The 15,118-nt window shown below is 48.9% G+C and overlaps 1 protein-coding gene across 1 annotated transcript in view; it reads right to left on the bottom strand.

The window, feature by feature from the left end:
- Positions 1-365: 365 nt before the first annotated feature.
- BAZ1B (bromodomain adjacent to zinc finger domain 1B) overlaps positions 366-15,118 on the bottom strand; it is a 51,452-nt gene continuing 36,699 nt past the window's right edge. Inside the window, exons 14-19 of the mRNA XM_076354882.1 lie at positions 11,320-11,467; positions 9,520-9,667; positions 7,574-7,692; positions 5,022-5,173; positions 3,205-3,308; positions 366-2,583 (exon numbers count right to left, since the gene is read on the bottom strand). Of these exons, the coding sequence (XP_076210997.1) occupies positions 2,217-2,583; positions 3,205-3,308; positions 5,022-5,173; positions 7,574-7,692; positions 9,520-9,667; positions 11,320-11,467 (1,038 nt within the window). The 3' untranslated portion in view covers positions 366-2,216. The remainder of the gene's footprint in view (positions 2,584-3,204; positions 3,309-5,021; positions 5,174-7,573; positions 7,693-9,519; positions 9,668-11,319; positions 11,468-15,118) is intronic.

Below are 15,118 nucleotides of genomic sequence, written 5' to 3'. Positions count from 1 at the left end.
GCACGCATGTCCACGCCAGCACATTATTTTGTGCCCAGCACAGCTTAGGAAGAAGGGTGGTGTGCCACGGCAGCCCTGCCGCAGAGGGCATGGCACCACCCGTCTGTGATACTGGGAACCGAGGCACAGCCCAGGGGCTGGTATAACCAAACCTGAGCAGGAGGCCTAGAAGACGGTTCTCCAGAGTTGTAAGCTGACCTGACCCAGACTCGCTGTTCCCTCGACCCCTTGCTCTGCGGCTCCATTTTCCCTCCGGAAGGCAGCGATACCATGTCTGATGGGGGCTCTGGGGAAGGCAGAGGCGAGACATCCCAGACAGTCCCACACGAACACAGGGCGCCTGCAAAGGACTCGCTGCAAGCCAGTTTTACAAACACAAGTACATAATGTTTATTTTTAAGTTTCCAATTTATTACAAGTACAGCCCTTAGCAGAACCCCCTCCCCCCCAAATGACATTTATTTTTAAAAAACGTACAGTTCCAAAGGTTTCACCGTGTAGGACCTGCAGAAAACGTTCTCTATGAACAGGACAAAACAAAGCCTGTGAAGGAGACTTGTGAAATACAAATGTCAGTGCTATTCTGTGGGGCAGGGAGCTGAGGCTGGGCAGAGGGGAAGAGGGAAGTGGCTGGAAACCTAGTCTCTGCAGCCATCGACAGTCCAGAACTGAAACGAATACCTGTTAAAAAAAACCCTAAAAAGTTCACAAAACTAGGCTGCAGTTTTTAATAGATGATTCTTCTCAAATCACAGGAGCTGCAACAGCTGCTTTTGCTTTTCTGTTACAAAACCAGCATAGAGCAGCCCTGCGGCTGGTTTGTTCCAAATTGAAGACTTCTATAATAAAAAGTTCAAGCCCTGATTGTATGATCAAAACCTGTCATGATGGAGAGGGAAGGGTGATGAAAAAACCACACGCTTTTCTTAGAGAAAAGTCAGTATCTCGGGCGGCAGGACCCACTGCTGGGGCCGCGGCAGAGCAGCCTCCCAGCAGGATCAGGCTGGTCGGCCGGTGCGGGACGGTCCTCGCTGCGCTGGGGGAGTGCGAGGGAGGTGAGCTAGGGAAGGTATTACTATAAAACATGGTGAGAGCGTGGCTAGAGAGGGACTGGGAGATCCCCCGCCAACAAGTCCCCCGGTGTAACTCCAGCTACTGGTAGGAAAATGAGTTTTAAGAGGGGGGAAAATATAAAGCAAACACGATTTCATATAAACTGTACATGTGCCAAAGCAAGACAACGGTATCTTACAGGTGTTCTTTGTACAAGATCACAGCTAGAAACAAACCACTTTTAACTAGAAAATTAATTTAAAAAGTTACACAGAACATGTTTCTGCTGCTCCCCTTGCCCTGGAGCTCCCTACAGGGTGTGCAGAAAACCACGCTCTCCAGTATGCTTCTGGCACTCGGTTCATCCAAAGGGCTACATGATTGTGTGCTGTTCAAGGTGAGCGGGGAAGCCAACTGCCTCCTCTTTGCCGTGTACGTGTGAAGAGCTGAGCTCAGAAGAACCCTCTTCGGAGCGCAACCTCCGGAGATCGCTCCCCGAGAAGAGAGAGGGGAAAAGCAAGAGCACCTCGAAGCCAATTGTGTTAGGATGCTGGTGAAAGCCGTATCTCCATAAATGTAAGTGCTTGCTCGCCCTATGCAGCCCTTCATTGGGGGCTCAAAATTAACACCATATAAATATATACATACAAGAACTAGCAGCCCATTGGCCTGATCGCACCCAGTCCTTCCGTGAAGCAATATGATCCCTCCCTGCACCAGCTCAAGGCTGGTTTCACATCACAGGCAGCAGACGGCAGAGGTCCCACCACTCTCCGGCGCTGGCTGCTCGCGGAGGGGAGGAAGCGGCTCATCCCAAGGAAGCCGACAGCGCCTGAGCTGGAGTAGGCTTCGTGCTCCCCCGCCCAGCCAGGCTTTGGCCAGGCCTCCCCCTTGCCCTCCCACCTTCCCCTCCTAGCAGGACAGACTCATTCAGAGCTTTGTGGATTTTGCAGGAAGCAGTAAGTCATCTCTGCTCACTCAATGGATGACCAAATACTTGAGGAAATTGCAGAAAAATTAAATCTAGGACGGGCCAAAGGGAAGGCTGGATTAATAGAAAAGTGCCTGCTGCTTCCCAACTCCCTCCAGACAACCCATCCTGCTGCCTGGCAGCACCAGAAGGCCTGCTCCAGCTCTGGCTCTCCCCCTAGTCTCCCCATCCCTCATTTCTTCCTTTTCCGCCCCCGGGAATGTTCAAGGGGCTCTGACTCACTGTCCCCTTCCTGCTCCTCCAGTCCCTGGCACCTGGCAGAGAGCTTCTTGCGTTTCCTGCGTGCATACGTGTGGCCAGGCAGGTGTTTGTGCACCATGTCAATCAAACACTGTTCCGTCTTCTCCAGGCAGGACAGTACGTGACTCCCGTTCTGGTTATAGCGCTCGGCGTTGGAGAACACCTGCTTGATGTCAGAGAGGAACTCCTGCACTGAGCGGTAATTGCCACAAGAGCACTTGCTCTGCATAGTCTGGAAGTCCATAGGGTTGCTGATGACCTCAAAGTAATCTTCGGCTTCCTCCGTGGTCACTGGCTCCCTGCCGAACGAAGAGCCACAAAGATAGGAGGAAAATGACGGCCTTGGCCGCACGCAGTGCAGAGCTGTAGAGGAATAAGAATCACCCCCACCCCCTTCACTCGAGCGGCAGCCCTGACCTGCACCCCCCCAAGTGCCGTAACAAACCCAAGCAGCACCTCGACAGTGCTACAGACACGTCTGCCCCGTGGTGGCCACGGCACGATGATGGGAAGGACAGCAAGCTTGCCCTTCTGCCCAGAAAGCTGGCCCAGGCACAGGGACTGGCACATAGCAGGTATGGCTACCTTCTCTCAGTCACGCTGCCTACAGAGTGCCCTGCAAATCCTGGGGGCTGCAGAAAGCACCCACCCCAGCCTCCCCTCTTCGGCCCGCAGCCTACCACCCTCTCTTACACCACCTCAGAAGGGCCCCACGTCTTCAGTCCAGCAGAGGACAGAGAGCGTGGTGGTTTCTTCTGGAGCAGCTTCACTGCCTTTCTTCCCATCCATAACTTGCTTTTGAAACCCCGGTCTCACAGCCAGCGAGTGGATCCGGCAGGACTGCAGCATGGCCAACCCACACCTACACACTGCCTGCGGACAGTCCTGCGCCCACGGAGAAGGAGGCCACCTGCCCTCACCTGAAGGGCCAGCTAAAGCGGTACTTGATCAGCTTGCTGAGGATTTCCTCACACTTCTGCAACTCGAGGTTTTGGCGACGTGCCGTCTTCTTTGTTTGAAGGACCTGCCCACACAAAGGATGCTGTTAAAAGGAAGGGACCGCTACGGGCTTCAGTGTTCAGCAAACAGTTTTGAGGCCAAAGAAGCTGGTTCTTTAGCAGACCTTTTCTTTTCAATCCTCTCGCTTATGAGCTAGTGTCTCAATGGTTGGGGATATGTAGTACTGCTGCAGAAACAAAGTTCAAGTCTTTCAAATGCAGCCATCTTCCACAATAATCAAGAGGCAAACTGCTCTGCTGCAGGACCTTTGATGGTAACAGCCAAGACATGCAGTGGCAGCTTGAGTTACAGAACGGGAGGCCCATCCAGAAGCTCTGGTGGGCATAGCTCACAAACAGCCTGTCTTTTCTTCCCCTTTTCAAGATGGGTTCAAAGACAACACGGTCAGAACAAGCAGCCAAAGAATAAATGACAGCAAATGGGGAGTGTAAATTCCCTCTCCCTGCCTTCTCTGAGCCCCTGGCGGACAGCACGCAAGAGGCAGAGGGAGAGAGCACTTGCGCTGCTGTACTGACATTGCAGAGCCGACCACGCCATTTTAAATACCAAAGAGCAGCTGATGCCTCGAGCACTGCTGTCCCGCACACAGGCTGAACACAAGGTCAGCCATTTGCCCGGGGATCCGCAGCAGGTCAGGCACCAGCACAGGGACATCCCCTCGGCTCTGAGCGCACCGCTCGTGAGGCATGGCTGCTTAGGGTACGTCAGATGGCGGGAAGGCTCCACAACACAGGGCACTATTCCTGAGCTAGCTTCGGTCTCTTCCTAGGACAAATGGTAAGTGAAAGAGCCCTAGCAGAGTCCTCTTCCCCAACTCAGTGTTTTGTCAGAGACCCTGACCCGGCTGTTCCAATAAGGTTTTCCCCACTTGAATATCCCTCTAAGCTGGCCGTGGCAGCCCATGCTGGGCTTGCTGGTTTGGTTGCCCTCCATTCTGTAACACAGACCAGCTAAAAGGACACTGCAGATCCATTAGCCAGCCCACCCACACCCAGCAAAAGCAGCAGTGAGCCCAAAGACCATGATCGAGATCGCTCAAGAGTGACAGGACACACCAGCACTACTAGTGCCTGTCAGTGGACAGATGGCAGATCTAGCAGAGGCTTGTGATGTGGCCCATGGGGCTAGAGTATCCTCACGTATCCCCTGTGGTGTGTCCCCTCCCAGGACAAACAGCACAGCACGCTGCAGCTCCACCCCACCTCGCATGCACGCACACACACACACAAGATTGCTCTGTTCAGGAGCATAAGGTTTTATTCTTTAAATGTCAAGTGAAACCTAAACCAGCCAAATTATGTCCTGGAGGTTGGGGAGCGACCATACGGACAACAACTGTGAGAAAATGGCCAAGGCTGGGGAGCAAGGGTCCAACATTGCTGGCATTCTCTGACCATCCAGGACCCCCTCAGTCCCCCCACCTCTCTGCAGAGACATATGGATACTATTTAAAACCCTTTAACAAGCTGCAGGCTGCCTGCTACTCAAGGGGGACAATGTGTGAAAGCGGCTGGGGAAAGATGCCTGGCATATCTGTGCTCCGTTTGTACCGGGCCCTTAAGGATATGCCTCCTTTGTTAACCCGCCCCCAGCCCAGCCCGGGTTTCACAATACGATTCAGGGTATTTCTTTGGGAAGGGGAGGGGAGGAAGCGTGACACCTGTTTCGTTTATAACTCATGATGTGAGCAGCCTCCAGGGAGCAATTTGGCTCTTACCAGCTCATCAATGTCTGCGCCGTTGACAGGTGCAGCCCGCTGCCGGGGTCCCCTGGCAGGGTGCAGCGACTGTTTCTTCCTTTGGTGCCTTCCCTGCCTCGAGGAGTACATGGCTGTGCTCTGCTTGCCCCGGGCTGCCTTTCTGGGCCTCACTGAAACATATAAGCCATGGGCTTAGAGGAATGGGTTAACCTGGAAGCAGAGATCACAAGCCCTTTGCCCAGCCGTATGCACCAGGCAGACCCTTGCTCACAGCACAGAGGAGCTAGCGAACCCACAGACGACTGCAACGACCCAGCTTCTTGTCATCCTGTCCTCACTCAGCACATGCTCATGTCAGCTGTGCTCTTGATACCCTCCCCAGATGAGATATGCGGGTAATCGCCTCCTGTCCAAAAAGAGGCCATTGCCATCTGGCAACAGCCTTCTCCTAAAGGGTGGTCACACATGCCAGCCAACAGCACTGGCAGACCTGAGACCCGGGGGACCTGCTGCAGGTAAGGCTTGCCCAGGGCTGTAACAGCAAGCCCCTCTGCTTGCAGAACCAAGTGCTGAGACCCGGACGCATCGAGACTTGAGCGAGGGCAGAGGAAGTAATGCAAGGCCAGACAGTTGTCTCAAATATAACTGCAACATCCCTTCTGAAAGCACCAGGAGCAGAAACTTGCAGTTTCCCCAGTTTCCTGCTGCCCCCTTGCTCCTCACCGGTTTGGGGATGGGTGCTTTTTCCAAGCATTTTCAAGTGGCCCACACAGTAGGATAAGCCAGTTGCTAAGCCCCCCTGGAAAGTGAACTGCGTGCAGGGAGAGTGTCGAGTTACTGCAGCCGGGAGCTGCTCCACGTGCTGCAAGTGGGAAACAATGGGATTTTATTCCCCAAGACCGGGGCTGCTGCATTATATCCCACAGAAGGGCACTTGCCCGTTTGTTAGTCTGCCTGTCAGAGCTTCACACTGATGGAAATGCAAGCGTGCTGACGCACTCCCTTGTCTTAAGTTTCTCCCATGACCCCTCTGTATCAGGAGAATGTGTTAGTCTGCTTCCCCAGCCAAGCTCCTTCCACCTGGTCACAAGTGCTTGAGCAGGCTGTATCCAGCGTGCTGTAGCACTTCATCTGCAGCCTCTAATCCAGCCCTGTCCAATAAATCATCTTGCCGGGCCCCCTGTATGAGAAGCGTGTGTCAGAGCAGTGGGACGTCTGCCTGCTGTCGCTCTGCTTGTGTGTCAAGCGTGCGGCACGTGTTAAATGTCTGACAATCCAACATTCTAGGTTATATCCCTCGGGATAAATGCCATGAGGATTAATGGGACTTCTCTATTAAAACAAAAGTTTTCCACAGTGACCTTTCCATGTTAATGCTCTTTAAAACCAGGGGTTGCATTTAGCGCTTTATTTTTAGTGACTGTAACCCTCTTTTGCTATTGTTTGGAAACCTTGGCTCAGCTCCTGACTTGGCCATGCAGCATAGGCTGAACACACTCCAAGTGTGGACATGGATACACCGCAGAACAACAAGCAGTGTCCATAGCCAGGGTATCAGTGAACATCTCTGAAACCAGAATAAAGCAGGAGAATCAAGACTGATAGACCTGGATGGAAACCCTTGAAAGAACATGGGATAATCCTTTGGGTCCCAGTCTCCGGATTCCACCATCTGCCCTGGTTAAGACACTCTGAAGTTAATTTTACGTCAGTCAAGGGCATTTTGACAGAAAGCAAATGCTGGTAACGTGCCATTCCAAGATTGATCTTTTCAGTGCATCAAGTTGCCCAAACGAGACTGAGTCAAATTCACCTAAAACCAAAGTGGATACACATACTAAAAAGTGGTTAAGTGGAGAAGCAGTCATTGAGGAGTCTAGAAAATGCTATTTTATTCCACTCAGCTGCCCAGGAATGAGCCAGTTATGCATACCGAGTGGTCTCTGTATGCAACCAAAAGGTGCTGGCAGTCCAGGCCACACTACACCTCGAGTGCTGCGCCTTCCCACAGGAATGGGCAGAGGAAGTGCTAGTCCTACTGTGTGAAAATGCCTCCTTGCTAAATCACTACAAATCCTGCATTTAAGAGGTTATGAGCTGGTGGGAAGGGAAAAAGCGGAGAGAGGTGGTTGTGGTTAAAGCTCCATAAGCATCTATTAACAGCATCCAGTTTACCAACAAACCCTGTAGGCACAGAGACTGCCAATACCAGTAACTGATAATGCTGTTGCCTCACCCTGCCCTGCTGCAGCCTCTGCTGACCGCCTCACAGCACTCTTAATGGTCTCAGCAGCGTTCCCAGGGGAGTGACTGGGCAGCAAGCGAGAGCTCACTGCAGTTTCAGTCTTTGCTAGCACTGACCCTACCACAAAGGGACAAGAGTTCACTCCAGCTCCCCAGGTAATGTACAGCACCACCACAACGTTCCCCTGTGACATCTCCCAATGTTTCCAAGTAAGAACCTGTTCTATGTGAGGAAAAGCACAAGTCCCAAATGGGACCAAAACTTTGGACACTGAAGGCAAAGTCTTAATATTTTCTGTTACTTTCCTGCATGGTCAAAGCCTTACATTTCAGTCCAGCAACTTCATAATCTTCTTCCTCCTCTTCTTCCTCCTCAGCATCTGGTTCATCAGAAGCTTCCTCACCTTCTTCATCTTCATCTTCATCAGAATCCTCTGCATAATTCCTAGAGTAAGGCAGGTAAACACATTTGTTGTACCAGAGCCTAGGCATCAGGGGCCCTGGGCCCTCTGTTCACAGGCAGAGACTTGCTGATCACCTCAATGTAAAATAAACACCCAGTCTCAGACTGAAGCAGTCTACTGTATTTCAGAGAGTATCAAGTTGTAGCTACAGCTAAAAGGGCACTTCCCAGGCTATCATCTGAACATCTGGGCTGAAAATCCCCAACAGCTGAATGTGTATATTTTTTGCTGTTCTAGGCACCTTGGCCACGTGATAAGGGATTTCAAGATTGTGATTGCTGTGCAATTACTCCTCCCTGAGAGGACGTGCTGCTGTTTTACCCAGGTCTGCAAGCCTGGCCTAAGGAGTTTCAAAAGGGGGGCTTTTTTGTTTCTGCTGGAATATTTTCCCATTATCTCCTTCCACTGTCATGCCACTTGCATGTGCACTATAGGAAACAGACCTCGTTTAGTATTATTCACAGCTAAGCTTGTATTTAGTAGTGAGCAGAGCGTCAGGCTTCTTATGTGCTGATGTCAGAAGCCACAGAGACTCCCTGCCCAGGACAGTTGCGACTTCTCACATGTGCCTGTTAAAGCATTCAAACCATTACAAAAACAGGAAAACAGAACAGCATGCATAGGCAAAAGCGGACAAAGGCAAAGCTGTTGTGGGGGTCTCAATCCTCTGGAAAAAGAGGTTCTTGAGCAGTAAAAGGAATAAGACTAAGCTCCCACAGTACAGGGGGGGCAAAAGTGCTCCCAGGCTGACATTTTTTTCCTGCCTCAGCTAGGAAGACAAGAGCAGAAAGCAGATAACAAGACAGGTGTTACCCCACCTGATGGCTCTCATCCAGGAGCCAAGCAGCTTGCAGGTAACTCTGCCACATCAAAGGAACTATGATCTCAGGCTAGAACAGCTGCATTGAAGCCCTGTCATTTTTGTACAAGCCTGATGAACTCTTAAATGGTGCCCAGGGCGTAAGTAATACTCTTAAGGCCATACACCACCTGCACATTACAAGCTAGTACACCTCTATTGTCTGCCGCTCTGGAAGGGAGGATCTGTTTGTTGACTGCTTATGCTTCAGATGCCATTTGATAGCCTCGCCTTGCTGACAAGCAGGTAGATGCAGTACAGCCACGATCAGCAGAGGACATACATTGTAAACAGAAAAATACATCTCGCATACATTTAACTTTCAGCTTGCAATTCAAAAAACAATTCAACCCCTTACTGTCAGGAGGCAACTACTAATTTCTGCTGCATAGAACAACTTTGATTCCTCCTCAGATCATGTTCCCTCTGTAGCCCTTTAAGGACTCCTGCCTTGTTAAGGTTTATCAGGTCCAGAAAACCATCAGAGTGGCATTTTGTAGCCTGATTTTTAGTAGCACAGTAGGGGCTGAGCTGCAGCCTGGAGTAATGTCTGCTCTAACTTGACAAGAACACAACAGTAACAGCCCAATGGACTACAGAGCTGCAGTGCTACCAACTACACTCCCATAAAAAAGCAACCCAACTAGCTGCTCAAAGAAAACAACAGCCCTTAGCGCATCCAATTTTGGTTGATGTTTTGTGCATGTTTTCACTGCCACACATAAGTCATTTATTAAAACTCCTGAAGTTGTCATGGGTCAGTACAACACAGGTGTGCTAAAGTTACAGCCTGAAAAAATTGCTTTTCTATTGTGCCAGTGCCATTGAGTTAACTAGGCTATTTCAAACCTTTTAAAGGGGCTCTGTTTCAGGCTGTTTTGGTCATCTTGTGAAAGCACGGCTAGAACTGTGCATCAGTGGCAACGCAAAGGAGAGGAGGGTCACTCACCTGCCCCGTGAGCTGCGCCTGGCAGTAGAAGGCTGACACGCTGGGCACTGCCATTCACCATCTGGTATCTCATAGAGAGCCGGTCTCAGACAAAACAGGTGGAAGGCTTTGTTACACTCGTCACACAGGATCAGCTTGTCATCCTCACCTAGGAGAGGGCAACTTACTTGTAACTGAGTGCTGCAGCCTTGCTCAACCTGAGAAGCAGAAGCTGCTGCAGTGCTGGAGGTCAGGACAAAGCAAGAGAAAGATGCAAAGTACCCTCTGACGGCAGGGACCCTTCCTTCTTGGTTCCACCACTGCAGTGGAAACCAGCAGCGTTTAAAAACAAACAAACAAAACAATGCAAAGTCCCTTGCCCTGCAAAGATTTCATTTGAGGCAAAGGTAGAAACCTGCCAAATAGGTTCCACCCAGGCTAAATCTCAAGCCAAACACAGGGAAAGAGACGTTTGCTGCAGAGATGCCCAAGAGCCTAGCAAGAAGCTATGAATGCAGCTGTTCCTATTCTAGCCTCAATCTGGTCAACTTGCACAGCATCTTATTTCTACTTAAGGTAGCAAGCCTACAAAGAAAATCAGTATGCAGCAGAACTAGTCTCTCTGTGCTGTCTCTCTGTGCTAGTCTCTCTGTCTCACTGATGTAGGGAAACAGGGAGACAGTCCTGAGCCAGCTATTTCATTTACTGAAGAGGAAAAAATAGAAAGTACAGAGAGCTTGCCAGCATGTCTCTTTCTCTAACATCCCAGTTCTTAAGTTCTGTGAAACTACAATCTGTCAGTCTCAGGTGAACCCGCTCTTACATCTGCCTAGAATCTCCTCTCAGCAGGAGATAGGACTGTTTCTGCATTGGTTTGGAATATCCCTGAGGCTCCACAGTGAAGGAGAATGTTGCACCAATTCAGCCCTTATTTTCTTTGAAGAGGTGGATGGTAAACAAAAGTGGCCCAGCATTCCCCCAGAGGTCTGCCTGCCCTCATTTCCCACTAGTGTTTCAGCAAATAGAAAGTGATACAAAAGGCACATGATGAGGCAGAATGTACTACCAAGCTCTTTCCTCCAGGCTTCCATCCAAAAGGAGAGGTTATGGCAGAACAAATATTAGCACTCCATCACTGGTGACACCCCTTCTACTTCCCCCTCCACCTGCAAGACCCTAAAGCCCTTCATCCTATAGTGCATACAGAGAAGGTGGCCCCTTGTCACCTTTTTGGTTACTTCCCCAGCCTTAGCAGAGCAGCAGCCAAAGGCACATAGCTTAATTTCTCTGCTCTCACACAAGAGGCAAAGACTTTGCTTCTTCCAGCTCATCAAGCAGTTCTACTCCCACTCCAGCCTCAAAGCAGCATCATCCCACCTCGCTCTCTCCCATTCGGCTACAAAGGACAATAACCTTCCCAACCTCTCCTTGCTCGTTCCTTCTGTAAAAGATGGGATTAACTGACAAGGCTCAGAGACCCAAAGACCATTCCAACTCAAAAATGAAACCAGGGAATGGACAGCGGCACAAGTGTTCCCAGAAGGATTTGCGGATGACTTGTATCCAAGTACCCTGAATATCCAGGGGATAGCAGCTCTGCAATGTTCTGCAAGACTGTGTACTGGTTTCGTAAGAATGGTTTATTGGAGTCAGGGTCAAATGCTTCTGTGAGATCAATGCTTCTGACTGTAAATCCTGACGTTCAAAACTCAAAATACAGCCAAAGACAGAGTGACAGACTACAAGGGCACGTTGCCTAAGCAGGGCATGGAGAGGTGACAGCGTCCGACTGTTACGCAGGCGTGGGGCAGGAATGCATACCTTTCTTGCGACACACTTTGCATCTGGCATTCTCTGCCGACATATCCCACTTGATACAGGCATCCAGCATCCCGAGCAGCACGTGCATACGGGAGAAGGTCTGGGCCTCACGGATTGCTGTCTTCCACTTCTCCATGGCTGAAGCAACCTGCAGACAGACCTAACAACTTACAACGAAGCACACAGACACAGCTCGCTACAGTCTGAAGATGTTTTTATATCCTTTAGCTGGGGCCCTTAATAACCAAAGCTCAACTCTGTATTTCTTTCCTTCTGTATAGCCTCAGCAGTCCTATTTGTGGTTTATCCATAACCAGCCTCACTGGATCAGACAGTTTGTTCATAACAGTAAAGCCCTTTTGCATTTCACGGCCAGGCTGAAACAACCTATGTGAACTCCACTAAATTCTTGCTCTGAAAGTCTAACCCAAATAATCATCAGGCTAAGAAAATAAAAGGCAGAAATCTAGCACTGTAAAATGCAGGATGAAAGTTAGGCGACAGCTGGCAACACCACTTGAGCGTGGTGGATCAGAGCAGCCTGTGCTGCCCTCCAGTGGGTACTGCAGACACTGGAGACCATCAGCAAGACCCACCACATGCTTGGTCCTCCCGGTCCTCCGAGCTGCTCAGCTGGCAAAGGGGACCGTGACATCAGCGACAATCAGATTTGACAGGCAAAGCATTTGGAGCCCCAAATATGAAACCAGCCGCTTTCCTGAGACAAGATGACCTCAGTGCATGTGAAATCCCTGAATTAGCTGCAAGTGAGGATGAAAAGCATTAAACCTGAGATTTGCATCAAGGCAACTGCTGGAGTCTGCACATAGCAAGCCACACGCGAAATCTCAAACTCAGCTCTGGAGGTTTAGAAACAACGTTGTGGTAAATCGGAAATGCACCAGAACAGAGAAGTAATCCAGAGCCACCGCATGTTCAACTCCAATGTTAATCCTTTGCTTTACAACAATGAGGTGATGGCCTAGACATGACAGGGACATAATAGGACTCAAGTTAATGTTCTTCTACCCCAGGAGAATGAAAAAACAAACAGTGAAGTGTCAGATGGGAAAATCTAAACTCTGCAGCTGACAGCAATTTGGGAGCCAAACAAAATCCAGGATTTTTGCAGAGTTGCACATTCTCCTCCCACTGAATTTGAGGAAGCACAGCATATATTAGATGCTTGGAAAAACACACAAACTGTTCTAAAATGCCAACATCCTTGCTGCCATTGCTAGCGTGGAACTTGGAGCCCAAGACATTCAAGACAAACGGAAACCTGCACAGCCTACTGTGGCAGATTACACAGCGCTGTGCTATTTCTTTGCAGAACATTGTTGAGGTGCTTCACATACTGTGTAATTGATTTTCCAAGTAACTGTTCCATGGGTTTTGCTGTTAACATACCGGGTAACTGCTGGGCCAAGATAAATCTGCAAAAGCTGTTGGCAAGTTTTGCTTAGATTTTTCTCCCCAAGCCTGTGGAATTTAACAGATTTTTAGCCTTGCTTCCCAAGCATCATGAGACTATGGCATTTTAGCAGTACCATTATCAAGGGAGTTCAGACTGCCAACTAGGCAAAACAGGAGATTGGAAGAAGTTACTTAAATACCCTCCTGACTGGAGAGGAGCAATCTAGCAGGGAAAACAAAAAACCCCACAAAAATACTAAAGGAGAAGTCCTCAGTCACATTTCAACTTCAGAGTGACAGAAAACGCCTGCTTTGGTAAAGGTGGACAAACCTCCAGCTAGAAAGGCTCTCATCTGGTATCCTAAGATGACAGATGTCCCTCTGAACAGCTGAAACGGTAATCGCTTGGTTGTGAAGCTGCTCTTTGAGTATCGTCTGCAGGTGAAGACTGCCCCCCCTAGCCTTTTCCCTTGCAAACACCGCTGACAGCAAGTAGCAGGGGTGGATAACCTACCCATGCTCTTCACTACACTCAGGCAATTGTGCTGCAATGTCATGCTGCAAAGAGGTCGCATATTCCCTGTCCTCTTCTGGGATAGCCCAGTGCTACTGCCACTGGAAATGGGAACATTTGCCTAAACACTGGGGCACAAGACTGCTTTTCAGAAACAGCCATAAGCCAGGTCTACATTGCAATCTTTTGCCACTCAGCAGCGTGATCTCTAGCTATGTAGCTGAGCCAGCAGGAACCCTTAGTATAGACAATTGTGTCAGCAAATGGGTGCCTATTAAGCCATAACTTGTTTCTCACAGGAAAAATGAGACATAACCATACTGCAGGACTGCAATTTCACTCGTATAGTCTGCAAGTACATTAAGTGTGTTTTTCCAGTACGGCTATGCTGTATTTTACCTGCTATGTACTCTCAGTGCAGTTCTGGCCCTAAAAGACTTCATAATTCTAGGCCTATGCAAGAGATTTGCCTTTAAAAGCCTAACAGTCAGTTGGGTTTTTTTATCGGATAACTGTATCTAAGATCTGGGCTGCTCTTTCAAGGTCATCTATAAAGGTTTGCTGCTTTGGCAAAAAGAAAGCTCATTCCAGATAAACCGAGGCAAAAAAAAAAAACCCCAAACAAAACCTAAAACCAAAAACCAAACAAACCAACAAACAAACCCCAAAACCCAATAAAAAAGTCGAACATTGCTCATACCACCACAAATGTCTAGAAGACTCTTGAGCCAGATAAAGAAGGCACTGCACTGCATAAATAAATGCTCCAGAGACGTTGGCACAACACAAAAGCCAGTGCTCTGGAGGGAGAACCTGCACGACCACAAACTCAGACTGGCAATACTGAAATCTGTGCCCATACCTATAAGGCTGAGCTGTATAGCTAAGTATGCAGTCACATTAGACAGACTGGGTAACACTAGTGAGGGGGGGGGGGGGGGGGGGAAAAGTAACTTATGATTACAAGTCCAGCAATATTCAGAAATCCTACTGTTCCAGCTGGTTTACAGAGGAGAAAGTACAAATCGGGATGTTTCAGTCACACAGAGCACTTCGTCTAACCAGGCTGCTGTAGCTGAAAGTTCTGCAAGTGCTGGAATGAAGCACGCTACAGAAGCCTGGCCTTGCTGTAACGAACAATGCTCCGTAACCATGTCAGCAAGTAAGAGAGCAATGCTCTAAGGCAGAATGGAGAAACTAACCAAACATTAATGATCAAAATGGCTCAATTTTCAGGCAGATAAAAGCTTGGGTTTTAAATCTGATATAGCTTTAGCAACAGTACAGAAGTGACCAGGGTTCAAATACAGAGCTCACACTGCTGAATTACTATCCATTTAGATGTTGTAGGAAAATCTACCCTTAAAGTATGCCCTACAGGTATAACCTTTATGGTTATAGCTGTAAGACACATGAGAGTAAGGCATGATATGGTGTTGCTGTAGATACAGGAAATGTGATGATCTGGGTCCTTTTTGTCCCAGACATAACTGATTTTTACGGCTCTATTCTGCCGATAGCTTTTAGGATAAGGTAGCCTTCTATTCCCTTTGCACTGAAGACTGGAAGATTCAAAGTTAGCAAAGGTTAAATACTTCAGGACAACTAAGGAATGTGAAAATTTCTAGCGCCTATCCAAATATCCTGCTAACATGGCAATGCCACAGCACAGCAAGGACTTGATGTTCAAACAAGGGTTCAGCATACACTGACAGGAGCTTTAAACAACAACAACAACAACAACAAAAAAGAAAAAACCCCACACCCCAACACCAGTCAAGCATCTAATATTTCTTTTTGAAGTTAGGAATTTCAAATGCTTCTGTTGATCCAATTCTGATCTTGCTACTTCTGCTGAAGTCAGTGATC

This window comes from Aptenodytes patagonicus, chromosome 17 (assembly GCF_965638725.1).
Source record: "Aptenodytes patagonicus chromosome 17, bAptPat1.pri.cur, whole genome shotgun sequence".
NCBI lineage: Eukaryota > Metazoa > Chordata > Aves > Sphenisciformes > Spheniscidae > Aptenodytes > Aptenodytes patagonicus.
Note: the sequence above shows the minus strand (reverse complement) of the source record. Positions and strands in the feature narration are given on the sequence as shown.